The sequence below is a fragment of the Rhinopithecus bieti genome, unplaced genomic scaffold (genome assembly GCF_001698545.2).
Source record: "Rhinopithecus bieti isolate Rb0 unplaced genomic scaffold, ASM169854v2 scaffold_50517, whole genome shotgun sequence".
Taxonomy (NCBI): domain Eukaryota; kingdom Metazoa; phylum Chordata; class Mammalia; order Primates; family Cercopithecidae; genus Rhinopithecus; species Rhinopithecus bieti.
The window spans coordinates 823,447-841,513 of record NW_016819943.1 but is presented as its reverse complement, the minus strand read 5'-3'; the positions used below and the strand labels follow the sequence as shown (position 1 = coordinate 841,513).

Sequence of the window (18,067 nt, the reverse complement as noted above, 5' to 3'; positions counted from 1 at the left end):
TGAGGTGTGGGGTGTCAGACTCCCCTTAGTGGGGGATGTCTCCCAGTTAGGCTACTCAGGGGTCAGGGACCCACTTGAGCAGGCAGTCTGTCCCTTCTCAGATCTCAACCTCCGTGTTGGGAGATCCACTGCTCTCTTCAAAGCTGTCAGACAGAGTCGTTCGGGTCTGCACAGGCCTCTGCTGCTTCCCCTGTTGTTTTTTAGCAGTGCCCTGTCCCCAGAGGTGGAGTCTCAGATGAAAATGCAGAAATCACCGGTCTTCTGTGTCACTTGCGCCGGGAGTTGGAGACTGGAACTCTTCCTATTCGGCCATCTTGCTCCGCCCATAGAACTGTTTTTTTAAATATATTTTTAGCACTGTTAGAGATATATGATTATGGGTAATTTTATATATCAGGGAGGATTTTTTTCTCCTCACAGACCAATAATCCCAGAGGTTGGGCACAGCTGATACTCTTAAAAAGCAGCTTAATCCCAATCAATAGATCTTAGCCCTTGGGGAAGTTAGAGGCCTTCTGCAAGTCTCATGAAAGCTATGAGTCTTCTCCTCAGAAAAAAATACATATGCACATAGAATTTTTTATCATTTCAGATCCTTTAAAACAGGTTCATAGGTCTCAGGTTGAGAGCTCCAGTTCTTCACTGATTAGGAAGAACTGTAGACCTGCCAGGTAAAGTGGAGACACCAAGTATGAAAGTAAAAGGTCAGAAATTGGGCAGGAAATAGGCACCAGTCATCAAATACTATTTCAGGATATGAACACTAAAGATAAAACTAGCTTATAAATTATTAATTGTAAGCACAAATGAGTGGCTTTACCTTTAGACCCATAAAATAGATGAGTTGATATCGAGTTGTGTTGAATCCATGGTAATGAGTTGATGTAATATTTCTCTTAGACCTGTGTCATATGTTGTTTTTTCAGACCTTAAGAAACATTATGTATCCTTTTATATAACCCTGTTTTTAAAAAGCTTTGTAAATTTTTCTTTTAACAGTCGGCCAAATTACGTAAGCTGCCTCCTTTTCTTACTGTTTCATTACTAAGATTTAATTTTGATTTTGTGAAATGCGAACGCTACAAGGAAACTAGCTGTTATACATTCCCTCTCCGGATCAATCTCAAGCCCTTTTGTGAACAGGTTTGAACTATTTTATTTTTAAATTCTTTCTTTTCCCCTCTCAAGACTGAATCTATTATTGACCTGATTTTCAGTTGGTTTATTGTGAGAATCTCTAAACCTTGGCACTATTGACATTTTGAGTTAAATTATTCTATGTTGAGGGAGACTGTCTTATGCATTAGGGTGTTTAGCAGCGTCCCTGCCCTCTACCTATTGGATGACAGTAGCATCCTAACTCCCCCTCCCTCAGTTGTGACAACCAAAACTGTCTTCAGACAAAGCCAAATATGTCTTCTGGGAGGACAGCGTGGGCAAGATTGACCCTGCTCAAGAACCACTGATTTATTTACAGTCATTTTGAATTTTCAAAGTATAGATTTGTTCCCTTCTTTTTATTAAACCCTTCTTTAAAATATTTGAAATAAAAATTTAAGAACAAAATTAGAAGTTACCCTGCATTTAGAAAACTTCGATTAATTGGTACCACTGATTTGGATTTAGTTTATTTTACATGTAATAATGAATTTATGCATCTAGAAAGTCAAGAGGCAAATGGAAATTCACTAGTCTAGAATTTGTAATCCTTAAGATATAGGGAAAGAAGAGGTTTTGAAAACAAATTAATTACAAAACCAACCTACTTTATGAGCCATTTAAAAATGTTTTTTATAACATTGCTGTACATGCCAAGGTCTGGGTGAAATGAGTAATTACTTTTTATCACAAATCATTCTTATATGTTTTTTCAGAATAGAACATTTATTAGCTAGCTATTGAGTTTCTGTGTAAAAAAAGTAATCTTTTTATAAACATTTCTTAAATTCAGGATCTTCACACATGGGCCTTCCTTTACTTCAAGCCAAATTATTGAGCTTTTTGGATTTGTTGTTGTTGTTGTTGTTGTTGTTTGAATTACCACTCAAAGGTTCTAATATTCTGTGCCCCTGAGGCTATTATTGACATACCCAAATAAATAATTTTCCCAGAGTTAGTTAATATAATTGTTTCTTGTTTTATAAAAGATAGTTTGTCACATGATTTTAACATACTTTGATGTAACAAAACTGAAATAAGTGAAGAAATTGAGCACTTATCTAGGAAGTCCACATTAATTTTACTTTTGGATTTCTGTATTAATGGAAAAAAGTCACTGTGCATCTTTGTATACACCTTGTCTTTTGCCTGTACTAGACGTTTTAAACTGCCCACTTAAAAAGTTTAATATTTTAAGCAAATAAATTCTTAAAATAACTGATACCCATCAAGGGGCCACCATATGTACATCTGAACATCACAGATGAGCGCTGAGTGAGTTTAGATGTCAAAGCCAGAAGAGAGCTTATATCATTTAGTTTTAGATCCCTCAGATGTGAAAAAGGCTTCTTTTTTCTTCTACATCAGAAATTTAAACAAACATCTTTAAAGCACCCCTTAATCTAAAGTAGCTTTTATTTTATTTTGTTTTAATTGCTAGTGTAGAAGTACCTCTGTTAGATCACTCATGATTATGGAGCATATTAATTGTAGAAAATGTTATAATAAAACAAGAAAGAACCTCTTCCGCTAAACTGCCTCTAAACAAAACCAAATGATAGTCATAATTACTAAGTTCCTATTCTATACAGAGGACTCTAGTGTCAGGAGGGGTGATAGTTAATCTGGCTTTGACTTTGAGGCACATGACAACCTAGTTGAAATAGAGGACAATTTAAACTAGATATGTATCAATTTTAAAAAAGGTGATGCATTTTAAAAGAAGAGTGCATCTATAAAATAGCATAAATAGGTATTGTACGAAGATGGGTTTCTCTTGCTAAAAATTTCTGCAACAGACTCACTGATAGGGTAACATGTTTCATTGTTTTATTGGCTTACATAGTCTTAGCCAAAGTACATAAAAGTAACGTATTTTTCAGGTACATGTGTTCATGGTCAGCTAAGAGGCAGAATTTGATTGGTGTAGTGTGACTGGCCATTAGATCAATTAATTTAAAATTAATTAATTTTAAATTTAAAGCCAATTACTTGAATTCATCTTTACTCTTAACAACAACAGTGAAGTTTCTTATTAGTTTCAGTAGTTGAAATTATTTTTTCTTTTGATTATTATCTTAGCATTTTAGGAAAACTGTATCAATATTTATCTTCTTTTTTCTTTTAGAATGAATTGGATGACTTAGAATATATGTATGACCTCTTCTCAGTTATTATACACAAAGGTGGCTGCTACGGAGGCCATTACCATGTATATATTAAAGATGTTGATCATTTGGGAAACTGGCAATTTCAAGTACGTATAGAAATTGATTTAGAAATATCTTTGCAATTTCTTTTCTATTCCTATTATTTTGTTGAGGATATTTTGTTTACCATTTGTTTTATATCCACTCTGTAGAAAACTTTGATAGGCACTGAAAGTTAATACAGATACAAGTTTTAAATTTCTATTTCTAAATAATTTCACACATACAGAAAAATTACCAGAATAGTAAAAACCCCTCCTGTATACCCTTTACCTAGATTCTCTGATGAACATTTTGCCACATTTGTGCATGTGTATACACAGACACATTATTAACATTATCATTATTAATGCGAACCGTTTGAAATTAAGTTGAAGACACCAGGTTCCTTTACTACTAAATACTTCAGTGTTTATCTTCTAATACCAAGGATATTATCTTACATGAACATTGATTAAAATCGGGATCTTCTAACATGGATATAATACTGTTGTCTAATACTTAGTTATGTTCAGATTCCACCAGTTTCCAGTTCACATCCTTCATGGCAATTTTTCCCCCACTCTAGTGTCAAATCCAGTGTCAAGCATGGTATTTAGTTATCTCTGATATCTCCTCTAATCTGGAACCATTCCTTACCTATACAGTTACTCCATTATCATAAAGACATAGCACAATACCTATAGCTGACCATTATTGAATTTTTTCTGAAAAATAAAATGAGCATTGATTTAGATAACACACAATATTAATTTTGTATCCTGCAGATGGTAGGTGAACATGTGATAAAAACAATAAATCCCGTGTCTATAGCTTGCACAATAGGATTTAAGACCAGGGTGAATTTTGTCCTATTTTATAATATGACTGCGTAGTCATGTCTTTCATGGTTGCTCTTTGAAACAGTGCTCAATAACCACTGATTGAATTACATTTAAAACTTTGATTTTCCTAGAATGGTTTCCTGTGTGAGGTATAAGAAGGATTTTTTTCCACTTGAAAAAATTACCCATTTCTATTTATTGAGTAATCAGTTTTTCTCTACCAATCTACTATGCCAGTTCTATTATGTCTACTGTTCATTTTTGTGTGAGTCTGTTTTTCAGCTCTCTATTCTATTCCATTGTTCATTTTTTTTCTATTCCTGGACAAATACCGCATTGTCAATTTCCATAGCTTTATAATAATCTTGATCTCTGGTAGGACAAGTCTCCCTACATGCTGTTATTCTTCAGGAGTGTGGGACCTGTCTTCATTTTTTATGCTTCTGTGTACATTTCTAGAATCACCTTGTCAGTAGTCTCACAGATGCACACGTGTGTGCACATACACACTTACACACACATACTCAATGGGATTTCCGGTCTTCATATGTACACAAGATATACCTTTTCATTTTCTAAAGTCCCTTTAATGTCTTACTAAAATGTTTTATACTATTTCTCAAAAAAAAAATTTACAAATGTTCTGAGGGAAAGTGCTAACTGGTGTCTAGTTCCTAGGAAATTATAATCTATTACACATCAACCCCAAACACAGTAAAACGTCTATAGGTAAGTCACAAACTGTCATGTTAGGATGTAAAATGCTTAAAGCGTAGCTTCCTATTATCAGAAAGTGAATGCTGTTGTTGACAAATACTTGCTCCACATGTAGTTGTAATATGGCATCTCATGGTGCCAGCAGTATCCAAGATGCACAGTCCCTTTGACGACGCTCAGCCAGCTTTTCAAAATGTTCATCTGTATTTCTGACGTTCTATCAGTTGTATTTGGAACATATTGAGAGATAGATGTTCTGTAAAGTTTGGATATGAAAAAAGTCAAACTGTGTTCTACCAGGAACGTGTTTTCCAGGGAGATGGTCTATGCCTCAATTTTGTGTTTTCTGGAGTGTTTGTGGCTGGTATATTGAAATGCAGCTTTCGTTAGTATGTTGATTTTATATACTAAAATATATAAAATATTAAACAATGTATATACTAACAACCAATAATATTGCTAAATACTCTTATATTGAAGTCATCTATGGAAAAAGACCGTTTTGTTTTACCTGTCCAAATCCTTTGCCTTCATTTCTTTTACTTACTGCAGTGAATGGAACTCCCGTTCTGGCTTGGGAAAGCTGTACAAGCATTGCTCTCAAGTGCTTGTGCCACATTTGCCAAGACACCATCTTGTCGGGCACCTTCCCAATTAGATGAAGTGAGACACTCGTTATCCTCATCAGCTGTGTTTCAGCCCTCAACGTTACCATGTTTAATTTGAGCTGATCTGTATTGTGATACTATACCTTCCCTTGAACTACCTTCTTGTATTTTTAGTTTCCCGTAGTAGAGAATCCTTAAGAAAGTGGCCTTCTCACTCTGCCTTAAACTCCCCTTAATTATCAAATAGGCTTTATTTTGCTCTCTAAGATGAAGGCTTTCGTTAGATTCTGATCGAAGCTTGTCACCAGGTCAGGTAAATGTTTATTATGGTGTTCATTTTTTTTGCCTTGCCCATTCCCATTGCAGTTTGTGGCTCTTTTCTTCCAGTTGTGCCTCCAACTGTTGTGACTTTTTTCAATATTGCTGTGTCTCTCTTCAGTTTTAGGAAGTGCTCCAGCCTCTCTGTCAGCCCAGCCACCTCAATGGCTGCTACAGTTTTTGCTCAGCCAGTTTGAAGATTTGAGGTATTTTTCTAGCTGGCAATATTTATCCTCAGTTTTTTGATGCATAAAGTATCTGTTTGCAATTTCATCTTCACATTTATCTTTGAGGTCATGCACAAAGGCAGCTTCACACTGGTGAGACAGCATGTTTTCAGAGTAGTGATTCTCTCTTCCTTGACTTTCTTTTGGGTTGTGGTTTCCTGGACATCTTTTGTGCAGTTTTGTGCTCATTTCTTCAGAATTGATCAGCTTCTTTCTAGCAGCATCAGGATCTCTTCACAGTTCTGTGACATGACTCGAAGGGCAGGCAGGCATTCCTTCATTTGGCTTCAGTCTCTGCACTGCCTGTCCATTTTTTGAAGCTCTAACACCTTAGCAAGGTCTTTCTCGGGGTTTAGAGAACAATAGAATATTGTGATTGGTATGTTTTCTTGTTAATGGCTGTCAAGCATCCCATTTAATTCTTTTTCTTATTGTTCTGTTCTTTAAGAATCACTAGCTTTTCATCCAGAGCTTCATGGTGTTCAGATAATGATTTTATGCTTTAAGAATTTCACCTGCAGTAGATATATCTGGTGGACACTGTGTTTGTCTCTTTACTACCATTATTCTGACAGATCCCCTGTGCCCACGAAGGGTCCCAAATATTCTAATCGTAGCCAGGTAGTGTTCTTTCTACTTATAGTTCAGCAATTACTTCTTCCCTTTCAAGGAACTGTGCTCTGCGTACATGGAGTTCTTTTAGTAGGTACTGCCTGTAAGGAGTAGTTTTCAGGACCAACCTCATGTAATTTTCCCTGGGTTAAAGCCAACATTTTAGTCTCTCTTAGTGTGCCTAGAAGATGATCCCTTTCTTCTAGCATGGAGGCTACTAACTGCAAAACATAAATGTAGATGGGGCTATAAAGAGGAGCCTGATCCATGCCTCCAACTTCCTGGGGGGACTTCGGCTTCACAGATGGTTGGCATCATTTGGAACATCATCTTGCACATTTGAGGAAGTGGGGCAAAGAAGGCTCCATGACAGCACCCAGTTGGCAGCTCTATGACTGGACCAACCTGTCCCAACATGGCCAGGGTCAGACACTGGCAGAGTGGAGGAGGACTGGGCCCAGCCTATATGTCACCTGGATCAACTTGTCATGTGTTGGGCTCATAGGCTCAAGCATCATCCCTACAATGCCGATTTGCCTCTTCCCTCCTGTCATTTTTAAAACTCTTACTCCATTGTCATAAATTTCTTCAAGCACGTTAAACATACTTATTTTCTTATTTTCTCTCTGATAATTGCAGCATCTGAAGACTTTGTAGGTCTGACTTGGTTATCTTCTGATGTTGCTGATTCTATTTCCTTGTGATTTTGGTATTGTGGACTGTAGGCTTCTTGCTTTGTTTGTTTGTTTGCTTTTTAAGAACTTGATTGACGGGAGTAATTTGAGGACTGAGTTAAAAGTGCCTTCTTCCAAGAAAGATTTGTGTTTGTCTCTAACACAAGCCTGGGATCACTACTAGCCCTTAACAACATTAAAATCAACTTGATGGTTTTAGAGCAAAACAACCAGTAGGAATTTGGGACACAAACCCACATGAGGACCTACTTGTGATTTAAGGACATTTTTCCTTCTTCATCCAGTATCAAGGTCAAGGCAAGCCAGTTCCTCATTGTCCTTTATTGTAAGGTGGATTTTTCTCTAGGTTGTGCTTATATTGAAGGTATAACCATTTAGGGATTCCAGCTTTTTGCTGCATTTTATCATTGTGATATATTAAAAAGTATATATTTGGTCATCCTTTCCAGTTCCTGTTCCTAGCACAGAGCTCCTTGGAATTTCCTGAGTGATTGGAGTGTCTTTTGTTATTCATAATGGGCCCTTTCCACCATACCTGAGCTGATGTTAATGAAGTCACTCTTAGATGCCTCAGGATGGAGGCTGGTTGCCAGAGAAGTCAGTCCCATTATTAGAGGGTTGAAACTTTTAACCCTGCTTCCCTGACCTTGGGGAGGGGAGAGAGACAGGAAATTGAGTTCAGTCACCAATGACCAGTGATTTGTTTAATCGGTCATGCCTCTGTAATGAAACTTCAGTGAAACCTCTTGAAAAATGAGGTTTGGGGCATTTCTGGGTTGGTGAACACATTTTCATGCTGGGAGGGTGGCCACCACGACTCCACGGAAACAGAGTTTCCTGAACCCTGGGCCCTTCTGGACCTTGCCCTATGTCTGTCTCCATCTGGCTATTCATTTATATCCTTTATAATAAAGTGTAGTATAAGTTCCTGAGTTCTTACTGTTATTCCAGAAAATTATGAACCTGAGTTGGGGTGAAGGGAACCCTAGAATTTGTGTTCAGCCAGGCAGAAATGTGAGTACCCTAAGGACCCCGTATGTGGTTGGTGTTTGAAGTAGGGGACAGTCTTATGGGACTGAGTCCTCAACTTATGGAGTCTGTGCTATCACCAGATAGTGTCAGAATTGAATACAATTGTGTGACACCTAGTTGATGTCAGAGAATTGGAGAATTGATTGTTGTTTGAAAGATGAGTCCCTCGACTCCCCCCTTTGGGTAGGCCTAGGCTTTCTCTCCCCAACTCTGTCCTGTATGGGCATCACAATGGAAGTTCAGTGTCAGCAAGATCAGTGTCTTAGTCCATTCAGGCTTAGGCTGCTCTATCACAACACTTAGACTGGGTAATTTATAAACAACAGAAATTTATTGCTCACAGTTCTGGAGGCTGGGAAGTCAAGATTAAGGTACCAGCAGATTTTGTGTCTGTGAGGACTTGCTGTGCTTCATAGATGACACTTTCTTTTTTCTTTTTTTTTTGTTTGAGACGGAGTCTCGCTCTGTCGCCCAGGCTGGAGTGCAGTGGCCGGATCTCAGCTCACTGCAAGCTCCGCCTCCCGGGTTTACGCCATTCTCCTGCCTCAGCCTCCCGAGTAGCTGGGACTACAGGCGCCCGCCACCTTGCCCGGCTAGTTTTTTGTATTTTTTAGTAGAGACGGGGTTTCACCGTGTTAGCCAGGATGGTCTCAATCTCCTGACCTCGTGATCCGCCTGTCTCGGCCTCCCAAAGTGCTGGGATTACAGGCTTGAGCCACCGCACCCGGCCGTAGATGACACTTTCTTGCTGTGTCCTCACATGGCAGAAAGGTCAAACAAAACTCCTTCAGGCCTTTTTTATAAAGGCACTAATCCCATTCACGAGGGCTCATCTTTTGTGATCTAATTATCTCCTGAAGACCCCACCTCATAATACTATTGCACTGGTGATTAGATTTCAACGTATGAATTTGGGGGGAACCTAACTACTCTGGCTATAGCAGTTGCAGAGCCAGAGGCCTCATCTCTGGATTTCTTCCCCACATTCCCATTTCACTTTTTGACCTCGGAAGAGTTTTCCCTGATGTTCTTGTAGCCATAGTGTGTTTAAGATGTTTTTATTTGTTTTGGTTTTACTTTATCTACCATTTTAGTAATTTTGTAGCAGGATGATTGTATCTGGCCTGCCATATTTTTCCATCACTTATTGATTATTTATTTTTGGCTTGCATTGTTTATGACTCTCTATATTTCTGGTTTTAAGTCAATTTAAAATACTTTTGCAAGATGGCATGTATGGAAAAAAAAGGCAATGAAAATAACTTACCAGGGGAATTTTGACATATTCCCCAATACCTTCGTAAAATGGGGTGAAAACTTGGATGATCAGGAAATAGAAAGGAGTATTTAAGCTGAGCCTGGCCTGCAAAGATGAGTAGAATTTCCTTAGGTCAGCACAAGTGAATGAGACCGTACGGGACGAAGGCCAGAAAATACTTTGAACTGAATTTTAATGAAAACTCCACATATCAAATTATGTAAAATGTAGCTAAAGTAGTGCTAAGCTGGAAAATATTCAACGAGGAGCTGGAATTCAAAGCAAGGTCTGCCTGATTCCAAGCATATGCAGATTACTGTGATGTTTTTACCGCCGTTTCATCATCTTGAAACCTTTTTCTTTTTTTTTTGTTAACTTCTTGCTCTGTCACCCATGCTGGAGTGCAGTGATGTGATCACAGCTCACTGCAGCCTTGACTTCCTGGGCTCAAGCAATCTTCCCACCTTAACCTCCTGGCTAATTTTTTTTTTTTTTATTTTTTGTAGAGTGTCCTGGTCTATGTTGCCCAGGCTGGTCTTGAACTCTTGGGCTCAAGCAGTCCCTCTGCCTCGGCCTCCCAAATTGCTGGGATTATAGGTGTGATCTGTGCCTAGCTAACATTCCTATTTTGTTACTTTTTGAGTGGTTAGTGATAGAAACTCATGTTGTTTTCCTTCCTAGGAGGAAAAAAGGAAACCAGATGTGAATCTGAAAGATCTCCAGAGTGAAGAAGAGATTGATCATCCACTGATGATTCTAAAAGCAATCTTATTAGAGGTAGAGTATGTGTGTGTGTAAGTAATTGTGTGTATGTATGTATTGTGTGTATGTGTGCATGTGTGTATATATGTAAGAATATGTGCGGTTTAGTTGCTAGATGTGATATTATTACCATTCATAGTCTTTTTCCTTAAGGACATTCTCTGTATCTGTATTTTAATGATTTTTGTGGGGATTTTCTAGTTATGAATGAAATACATATTCATGGTAGAAAATTCAAGAAAAAAAGACAGAAAATATATAAAAAAGATGAAAAGTATAAATAGGCCAGATACAGTTACTGTAAGCACTTTGATATATATTCTTTGCATTCTGTTTTCTTTATGTTTATTTACATATATTGGAATTGGGTTATGATTTTTTTGGCTGTTATTGTCATTTTAAACCAAATTGAGCTTTACTAAATGCTGTTTGCAATTTATTGCATTTCTATATTATCCTTTTAATGTCTATGTGACCTGAAATTATGTCCCCTTTTTCATTCCTAGTAGTCACTGATAATATCTCAAGTATATGACTTTTAAAGTTTGTTTAATATGCTGTTTTAAATATGTGAGGTCTTCTTTCATTTATTCATTCATCCTTAATAAATGATTTGCTATACTTCCTGCTAGGGACCTGGGCTGAATACTTTAATTATATTGATCTATGGTGACTGTATGAATTTGCTAGGGCTGCCATGACAAAATGCCACAGACTGCATGGCTTAGATGATAGAAATGTATCTTCTGATAGTTTTGAAGGCTAAAGTTCAAGATCAAGGTGTTGGCAGTTTAGGTTTCTTCTGAGACCTCTCTCCTTGGCTTGCGGATGGCTGTCTTCTTCCTGTGTCCTCACATGGTGTTTCTTCTGTGTGTGTGCTTCCCGGTGTTACTTTGTCCAAACTTCGTCTTCTTCTGAGAATGCCAGTCAGGTTTACTTAGGGCCTACTCTAAAATGGAAAACAGCCTCGTTTTACCTTAATCATCTCTGTTTTTTTCTTTTTTTTTGAGACGGAGTCTGGCTGTGTTGCCCAGGCTGGAGCACAGTGGCTGGATCTCGGCTCACTGCAAGCTCCGCCTCCCGGGTTCACGCCATTCTCCTGCCTCAGCCTCCCGAGTAGCTGGGACTACAGGCGCCCGCCACCTCGCCCGGCTAGTTTTTTGTATTTTTTAGTAGAGACGGGGTTTCACCGTGTTTGCCAGGATGGTCTCCATCTCCTGACCTCGTGATCCGCCCGTCTTGGCTTCCCAAAGTGCTGGGATTACAGGCTTGAGCCACCGCGCCCAGCCTCCTTAATCACCTCTTTAAAGGTCTAATCTCCAAATGTAGTCACATTCTGAAATACTGTAGGTTAAAAATGCAACATATGAATTTTGGGGAGATACAATTCAGCCTGTCACAGCTACATCTCACCCCCTTTTAGAACTTGTTTATACTTCAAAACATTTAGATAAGACATTAATCATCTTTGTTTTTGCACTTACGTATTTCTTCCAAAATTCTTGTTTAATATCAGTAATTTACATATTTAAATGACAAATTCCTTTTTAATGTTGGGAATTTACCAAACCTTGGGCTACTTTTGATATTGCTCTTCAAATGGTTAAACTGTGACACATGGAAAATAGCAAAAATCCAAGTTTTCTCAACTGAGGCTCAACCAGTTTTTAAAAAACTTTTTATAATAATTGTGATTGAATCAACTTACATGTTTGCTGTTCTAGGCATGTTTAATTAGGCATAATCCTGTTGGTCTCTTTGAATTTGTAAGTATGCAATTATTTCTCATCAGATTTTCTTAAGTGACTGTGTTTCTTTCGTAAGGAGGAGAATAATCTAATTCCTGTTGATCAGCTGGGCCAGAAACTCTTGAAAAAGATAGGAATATCTTGGAACAAGAAGTACAGAAAACAGCATGGACCACTGCGGAAGGTAATACATGGCATCGTTTTGGGAAGTTCTAGTCCTAAGAAATTTCATTATGATCCCAACAACATGAATTCCTTGCAGAAGGATATTTAAAATAGGTGAAAATAAAGTCACCATATTTGTATAATGGCTAGAATCCAACTAAGTTTCTTATTAAGTATTATTTACTGAGTTACTTATCATAGAAACAAGAAGTAAGCAAAAATAGTGGGGAGCAACTCCTAAAAAATGTCAGAGTTCATACCCTAAAGCTTATCATTTTACTTGTAGAAATGTCTTCAGGTATTCAACCAGATTTCACTTGATTTTTTTACACAAAATTCTAGTAAAGGAATTTGCCTTTTTATCTATGGTATCAAATTTATTGGCATAAACCTGTTGAAAATATCTCATTATCCTTTTAGTGTCTGTAGAACCTGAAGCTATGTTCCATTTTTCATTTCTGATCTTAATAATTTTTATTTTCTCATGTTTTTTCAACAGTCTTGCTTGGGGGTTATCAAGGTTTTTTTGTTTGTTTTTTTGAGTTGAGGTCCACTCTGTTGCCCAGGCTGGCGTACAGTGGCACGATCTTAGCTCACTCTAACCTCTGCCTCCCAGGCGCCAGTGATTCTCCTGCCTCAGCCTCCTGAGTAGCTAGCTAGTACTACAGGCATGTGCCACCACACCTAGCTAATTTTTGTAGAGACGAGGTTTTGCCATGTCACCCAGGCTGGTCTCAAACTCCTGGACTCAAGTGATCTGCCCAGCCATCAAGTTAATTTTTTAAAAACCTTTTCAAGAAACCAAATTTTGCCTTAGATATAATTTGATGTAATGCTATTGATTTTCTCTATTGTTTTTCTATTTTTCTATTTCATGGATATCTGTTCTTATTTTAAAGTATTTTCTTTCTTCTACTTCTTGGGACTTAATTTGATCATCTTTTTCTAGCTGCTTGGGTTGGTAACTCAGTTTTTTTTTTAAACCTTCTAATACACACTTTTAAAGCTCTAAATTTTATTCTAAGCACTAGTTATATTCAACAAGTTATATTGTTGAATATAGTTACATTGCTGAATATAGTCAGACAGTTATATTCAATAAGCTTTCATTTTCATTCAGTTTGAAATATTTTCTAATTTCTCTTATTTTTTCTTTGGCCCTTGGGTTCTTTGGAGGTATATTGGTTAATTTCCTAATATTTAGGGGGTTTCTAGTTACCTTTTCGTTATGTCAGTAAATTGATTTCTAATTAATGCCGTTGTACTTTGAGAACATACTCTATGAGTTCAGTTCTTTTGAAATTATTAGGACTTGTTTTACAGTTCAGAGTGTTGTCTATCCTGCTTAATGTTCTGTGTTCACTAAAGAAGTTGTTTTCTGCGTTATTGGAAGTAACATTTCACAAGTGACAACTAGATCAAATTGATTGTGTTCTTTGTTTCTTCTCTATTCTTATTATATATGGTTTTGCCTTTTCTATTAATTACTGAGGAATTTTTAAATCTCCCAACTATAATTGTGGATTTGTCTCATTTTTTTAAAGGAAAGTTTTTTTTTTTTTGAGACGGAGTCTCGCTTTTGTCACCCAGGCTGGAGTGCAGTGGCCGGATCTCAGCTCACTGCAAGCTCCGCCTCCCGAGTTTACGCCATTCTCCTGCCTCAGCCTCCCGAGTAGCTGGGACTACAGATGCCCGCCACCTCGCCCGGATAGTTTTTTTGTGTTTTTTAGTAGAGACAGGGTTTCACCTTGTTAGCCAGGATGGTCTCGATCTCCTGACCTCGTGATCCGCCCGTCTCGGCCTCCCAAAGTGCTGGGATTACAGGCTTGAGCCACCGCGCCCGGCTAAAAGAAAGTTTTGACAGTTTTTGCTTCATGTATCTTCCTGAAGCTATATTATTAGGTACGTACACACTTAGTATTGTTACTGCCTCCTGATGTGAAACACTTGCCTTTTTTTTGAGACAGAGTTTTGCTCTGTCACTCAGACTGAAGTGTAGGAGCACAATCCCAGCTCACTGCAGTCTCGATCTCCTGGGCCCACGTGATCCTCCTAGCTCAACCTCCTGAGTAGTTGAGGCACACCTGGCCACACTGGGCTATGTATTCTTTTTTATATTTTTTATTTTGTAGAGATGGTGTCTCCGTATGTTGCCCAGGCTGGTCTCAAACTTCTGGGCTCAAGAGATCCTCCCACCTTGGCCTCCCAAAGTGCTGGGATTATAGGCATGAGCCGCCACACCAGAAATGCTTGTCTTTGTCTCTGCTAATATTCCTTGCCTTGAAATCTACCTTGTCTGGTATTAATGTAGCCATATAAGCTTTCTTATGCATGTGTGTCTCAGTATGAAGTTGGTTCTTGTTTATTTTGGAAAATTATGGTTTTTGAGGAATTGGTTCATTTATCTGAGGTGTCAAATTTGTTGGCATAAAGTTGTTTAAAATCTCACCATATTATCATTTCAGTGTCTGTAGCATAGGAACTTATGTTTCCTTTTTCATTTCTGATATTGATAATTTGTCTTTTTTAGCTTTCTTTTTCATTGCTGGGGTTTATCAAGTTTATTAAACTTTTCAAGAAAACAACTTTGCCTGTGTTGATTTTCTCTGCTATTCTATTTTCTATCAGATGACAGAGAGTTTGACAATCTTTTCCTTTTTATTAGAATGTTTAGTTGTTTACATTAATATAATTTGTATAGCTGGGTTTTAATCTCTCTTACTATTTGTTTTCTATTTCTCCTCTATTCTTTGTTATTTTCTTGTTCCTTTCCTGCCTTCTTTTGGATTAATCAATAAATTTTAGTGTCCCATTTTATCTCTTTTGTTGGCTTTTAATCTATGTATTTAATTTTATGTAGTGATTACACTATGTATAAATTAATATGGTAAATTACAAATTAATATTATACCACTTTATGTATACTGTAAGATGCTTACAATAGTATAATTTCATTTTCTCTTCCCCATTTTTCCTACTATTGCCTTCTATTTTACCATTACATATAATGTAAATTCCACTATACTTTACTACCTCTGCTTAAACACTTTAGTGACTTTTAAGTAAATTAAGGAAAGAATAGTGTTTTATATTTATCTTTTCTGGAGTTTATTGCTCATTGTTTATCCAGGTTTGCATTTAATATCATTTCCCTTCAACCTAGAGAGTTTCCTTTAGCATTTCTTGAAGTTCAGAATTGCAGGTGAAAAGTGCTTTCAGATTTTGTCTGAAAATGTTTATTTTACCTTCATTTTTTAGTGATATTTTTGATAGATACAGAATTCTAGGTTAATCACTTTTGTGTTTTTCTCAGTGTTTTAGAGAGGCCCATTGTGTTCTGGCTTCCAGTATGTTGGATGAGAAGCCAACTGTCATTTTTTATTTCATTCTCTTGAATGTAATGTTTCTTTTTCTTGGTCTGCTTTTAAGATTTTCTTTTAATCTTTGGTTTTCAGCAGTTTGACAATAATGTATTTAGGTATTGTGTTCCTTGTGTTTATTTACATTTTATTGCTAAGTATTTTTAACATCTGTGGTCCAAAGTCTTTTTTAAAATTTTGGAAAAAATTTTGGCCATTATTTCTTCAATTTCTTTTTCTGCCTCATCTCTCTTTCTCTTTCTGGGAGTCTAACTATATACAGTCATCCTTCCATATCTATAGGGGATTGGTTCTAGAACCCCCAGATGACACCAAAATCTGCAGATGCTCAAGTCTCTTTCATGAAATGGCATAGTATTTGCATATGGCCTAGTCACATCCTCCTGTATACTTTGAGCTATCTCTAGATTATGTGTAATACCTAACATAGGCTGGGCGTGGTGGCTCACACCTGTAATCCCAGCAAAAGGGAGGTCTAGGCAAGAGGATTGCTTGAGCCCAGGATTTTAAGACCAGTCCTGGCAACGTAGCAAGACCCCATCTGTACAAAAAATTTAAAAATTAGCTGGATACGGTGGTACGCACATGTAGTCCCAGCTATTCGGGAAGCTAGGGTGAGGGGATTGCTTAAGCCCAAGAGTCCGAGGCTGCAGTGAGCTATGATCATGCACCGCACTGCAGACTGGGCAATAGAATGAGACCCTGTCTCCAAAAGAAAAAAAAAGGAAACAAACCTAATACAATATAAATGTTATGTAAGTAGTTGTTGTACTGTATTTTAAATTTTTATTATTTTTCACTATTATACTGTTATTTATTTTAATGTTTTTGATTCATGGTTGGTTGAATCTGTGGATTTGGAAACTGCAGATACTGAGGACCAACTGTATATATTCGACCATTTGATAATTCCTCTCAGGTCTTAGATGTTCTGGGGGCTTTTGTTTTGTTTTGTTTTGTTTGAGACAGGGTCTCACTCTGTTGCTCAGGCTGAAGTGAAGGGGCGCAATCTCGGCTCGCTGCAACCTCTGCCTACCAGGCTCAAGCAATCCTCCAGCCTCAGCTTCCCGAGTAGCTGAGATTACTGGCATGTGTCACCATACCCAGCTAATTTTTTGTATTTTTTTGTAGAGATGAGGGTTTTGCCATGTTGGCCAGACTGGTGTTTTGTTCTTTCATTTTTTTCTTCTCCTACTTCAATTTGGACAATTTCCATTGATCTGTCCTGTCCTCAGCTTTGCTAATGTTTTCTTCCACTGAGCCACTCTTCTGTTAAGACCAACAAGTGAGCTATACATTTCAGATATTATACTTTTTAGTTGTAGTCTTTCCACTTAGTTCTTATTCAAAGTGTACATTTCTCTGCTGAAATTCCCCTTCTCTTTACCCATTCTATTCATCTTTTCCTTTAAATTTTTTAACATATTTATAATAGTTGTTTGCTATTATAGCTAGATTAATTCTGAATTTGATTCTGTTGACTCTTTTATTCTCTTTTGAATTGACCATTCCATCTCTTGATTATGAATAACATTGTCCCGTTTCTTTGCATGTCATATAATCTTTTCAATATAAATTTTTATTTTTTAATTACAAATTGATAAATTTTAGTTGTATATATTTGTAGGGGTACAGATTGATGTTTTCATTTGCAAATACAATACAGAATAATTAAACAATGAACATATCCATCATCTCAAATACTTATTTTTTGTGGTGAAATTTACTCTCAGCGATTTTGAAATCTACAGTATGTTATTATTTTCTGTATTTACCATGCTGTGCAATAGATTTTTTAAGAAAAACAACTTATTCCTACCATTGAATTGAGGCTTTGTATCCTTTGACTGTCATCTCCCCATGTCTTGCCCCCCTGGTCCATATAATCTCATATTGTGGATGATGTGTTGTGGAGACTCTGGATTATGTTATTTTTCTCTAAAGAGCTTTGCATTGCATTCTAATAAGGCCTCAAATTACCTTTGAATCTTTTAGAGTCCGTGGAAGTTAAATTTTGGGCTTTAGGGTGGGTCTGTTACAATTTTGCCTTTAGTTCTAGGGAAGAGTTTAGCCCTGGGTCATGGTCCTTCCTCTTACAGTAGGGCTCAGCTAACTATGGCCTGTGGGCAAAATGTGGCCTGCTGCCTGTTCTTATAGTCTTGAGCTAAGAACATGCCTTACATTTTAAATGGTTACTTTTAAAAGGTGAAGTGAGTACTAAGTAATGTTCTCAGTTTTGCTTCTGAAATATTTCCATCTGGCTCTTTTAAGAAAAAGTTTGCTGGCCGGGCGCGGTGGCTCAAGCCTGTAATCCCAGCACTTTGGGAGGCCGAGACGGGCGGATCACGAGGTC

At 37.4% G+C, this 18,067-nt stretch overlaps 1 protein-coding gene across 4 annotated transcripts in view; it reads left to right on the top strand.

Moving 5' to 3' along the window:
- Positions 1-18,067, top strand: part of USP40 (ubiquitin specific peptidase 40) — a 100,252-nt gene that overhangs the window by 16,607 nt on the left and 65,578 nt on the right. For all 4 annotated transcript variants that reach the window (XM_017859386.1, XM_017859383.1, XM_017859385.1 and 1 more), the window contains exons 7-10: positions 1,000-1,143; positions 3,287-3,415; positions 10,341-10,436; positions 12,246-12,353. In XM_017859386.1, coding sequence (XP_017714875.1) covers positions 1,000-1,143; positions 3,287-3,415; positions 10,341-10,436; positions 12,246-12,353 — 477 coding nt within the window. The remainder of the gene's footprint in view (positions 1-999; positions 1,144-3,286; positions 3,416-10,340; positions 10,437-12,245; positions 12,354-18,067) is intronic.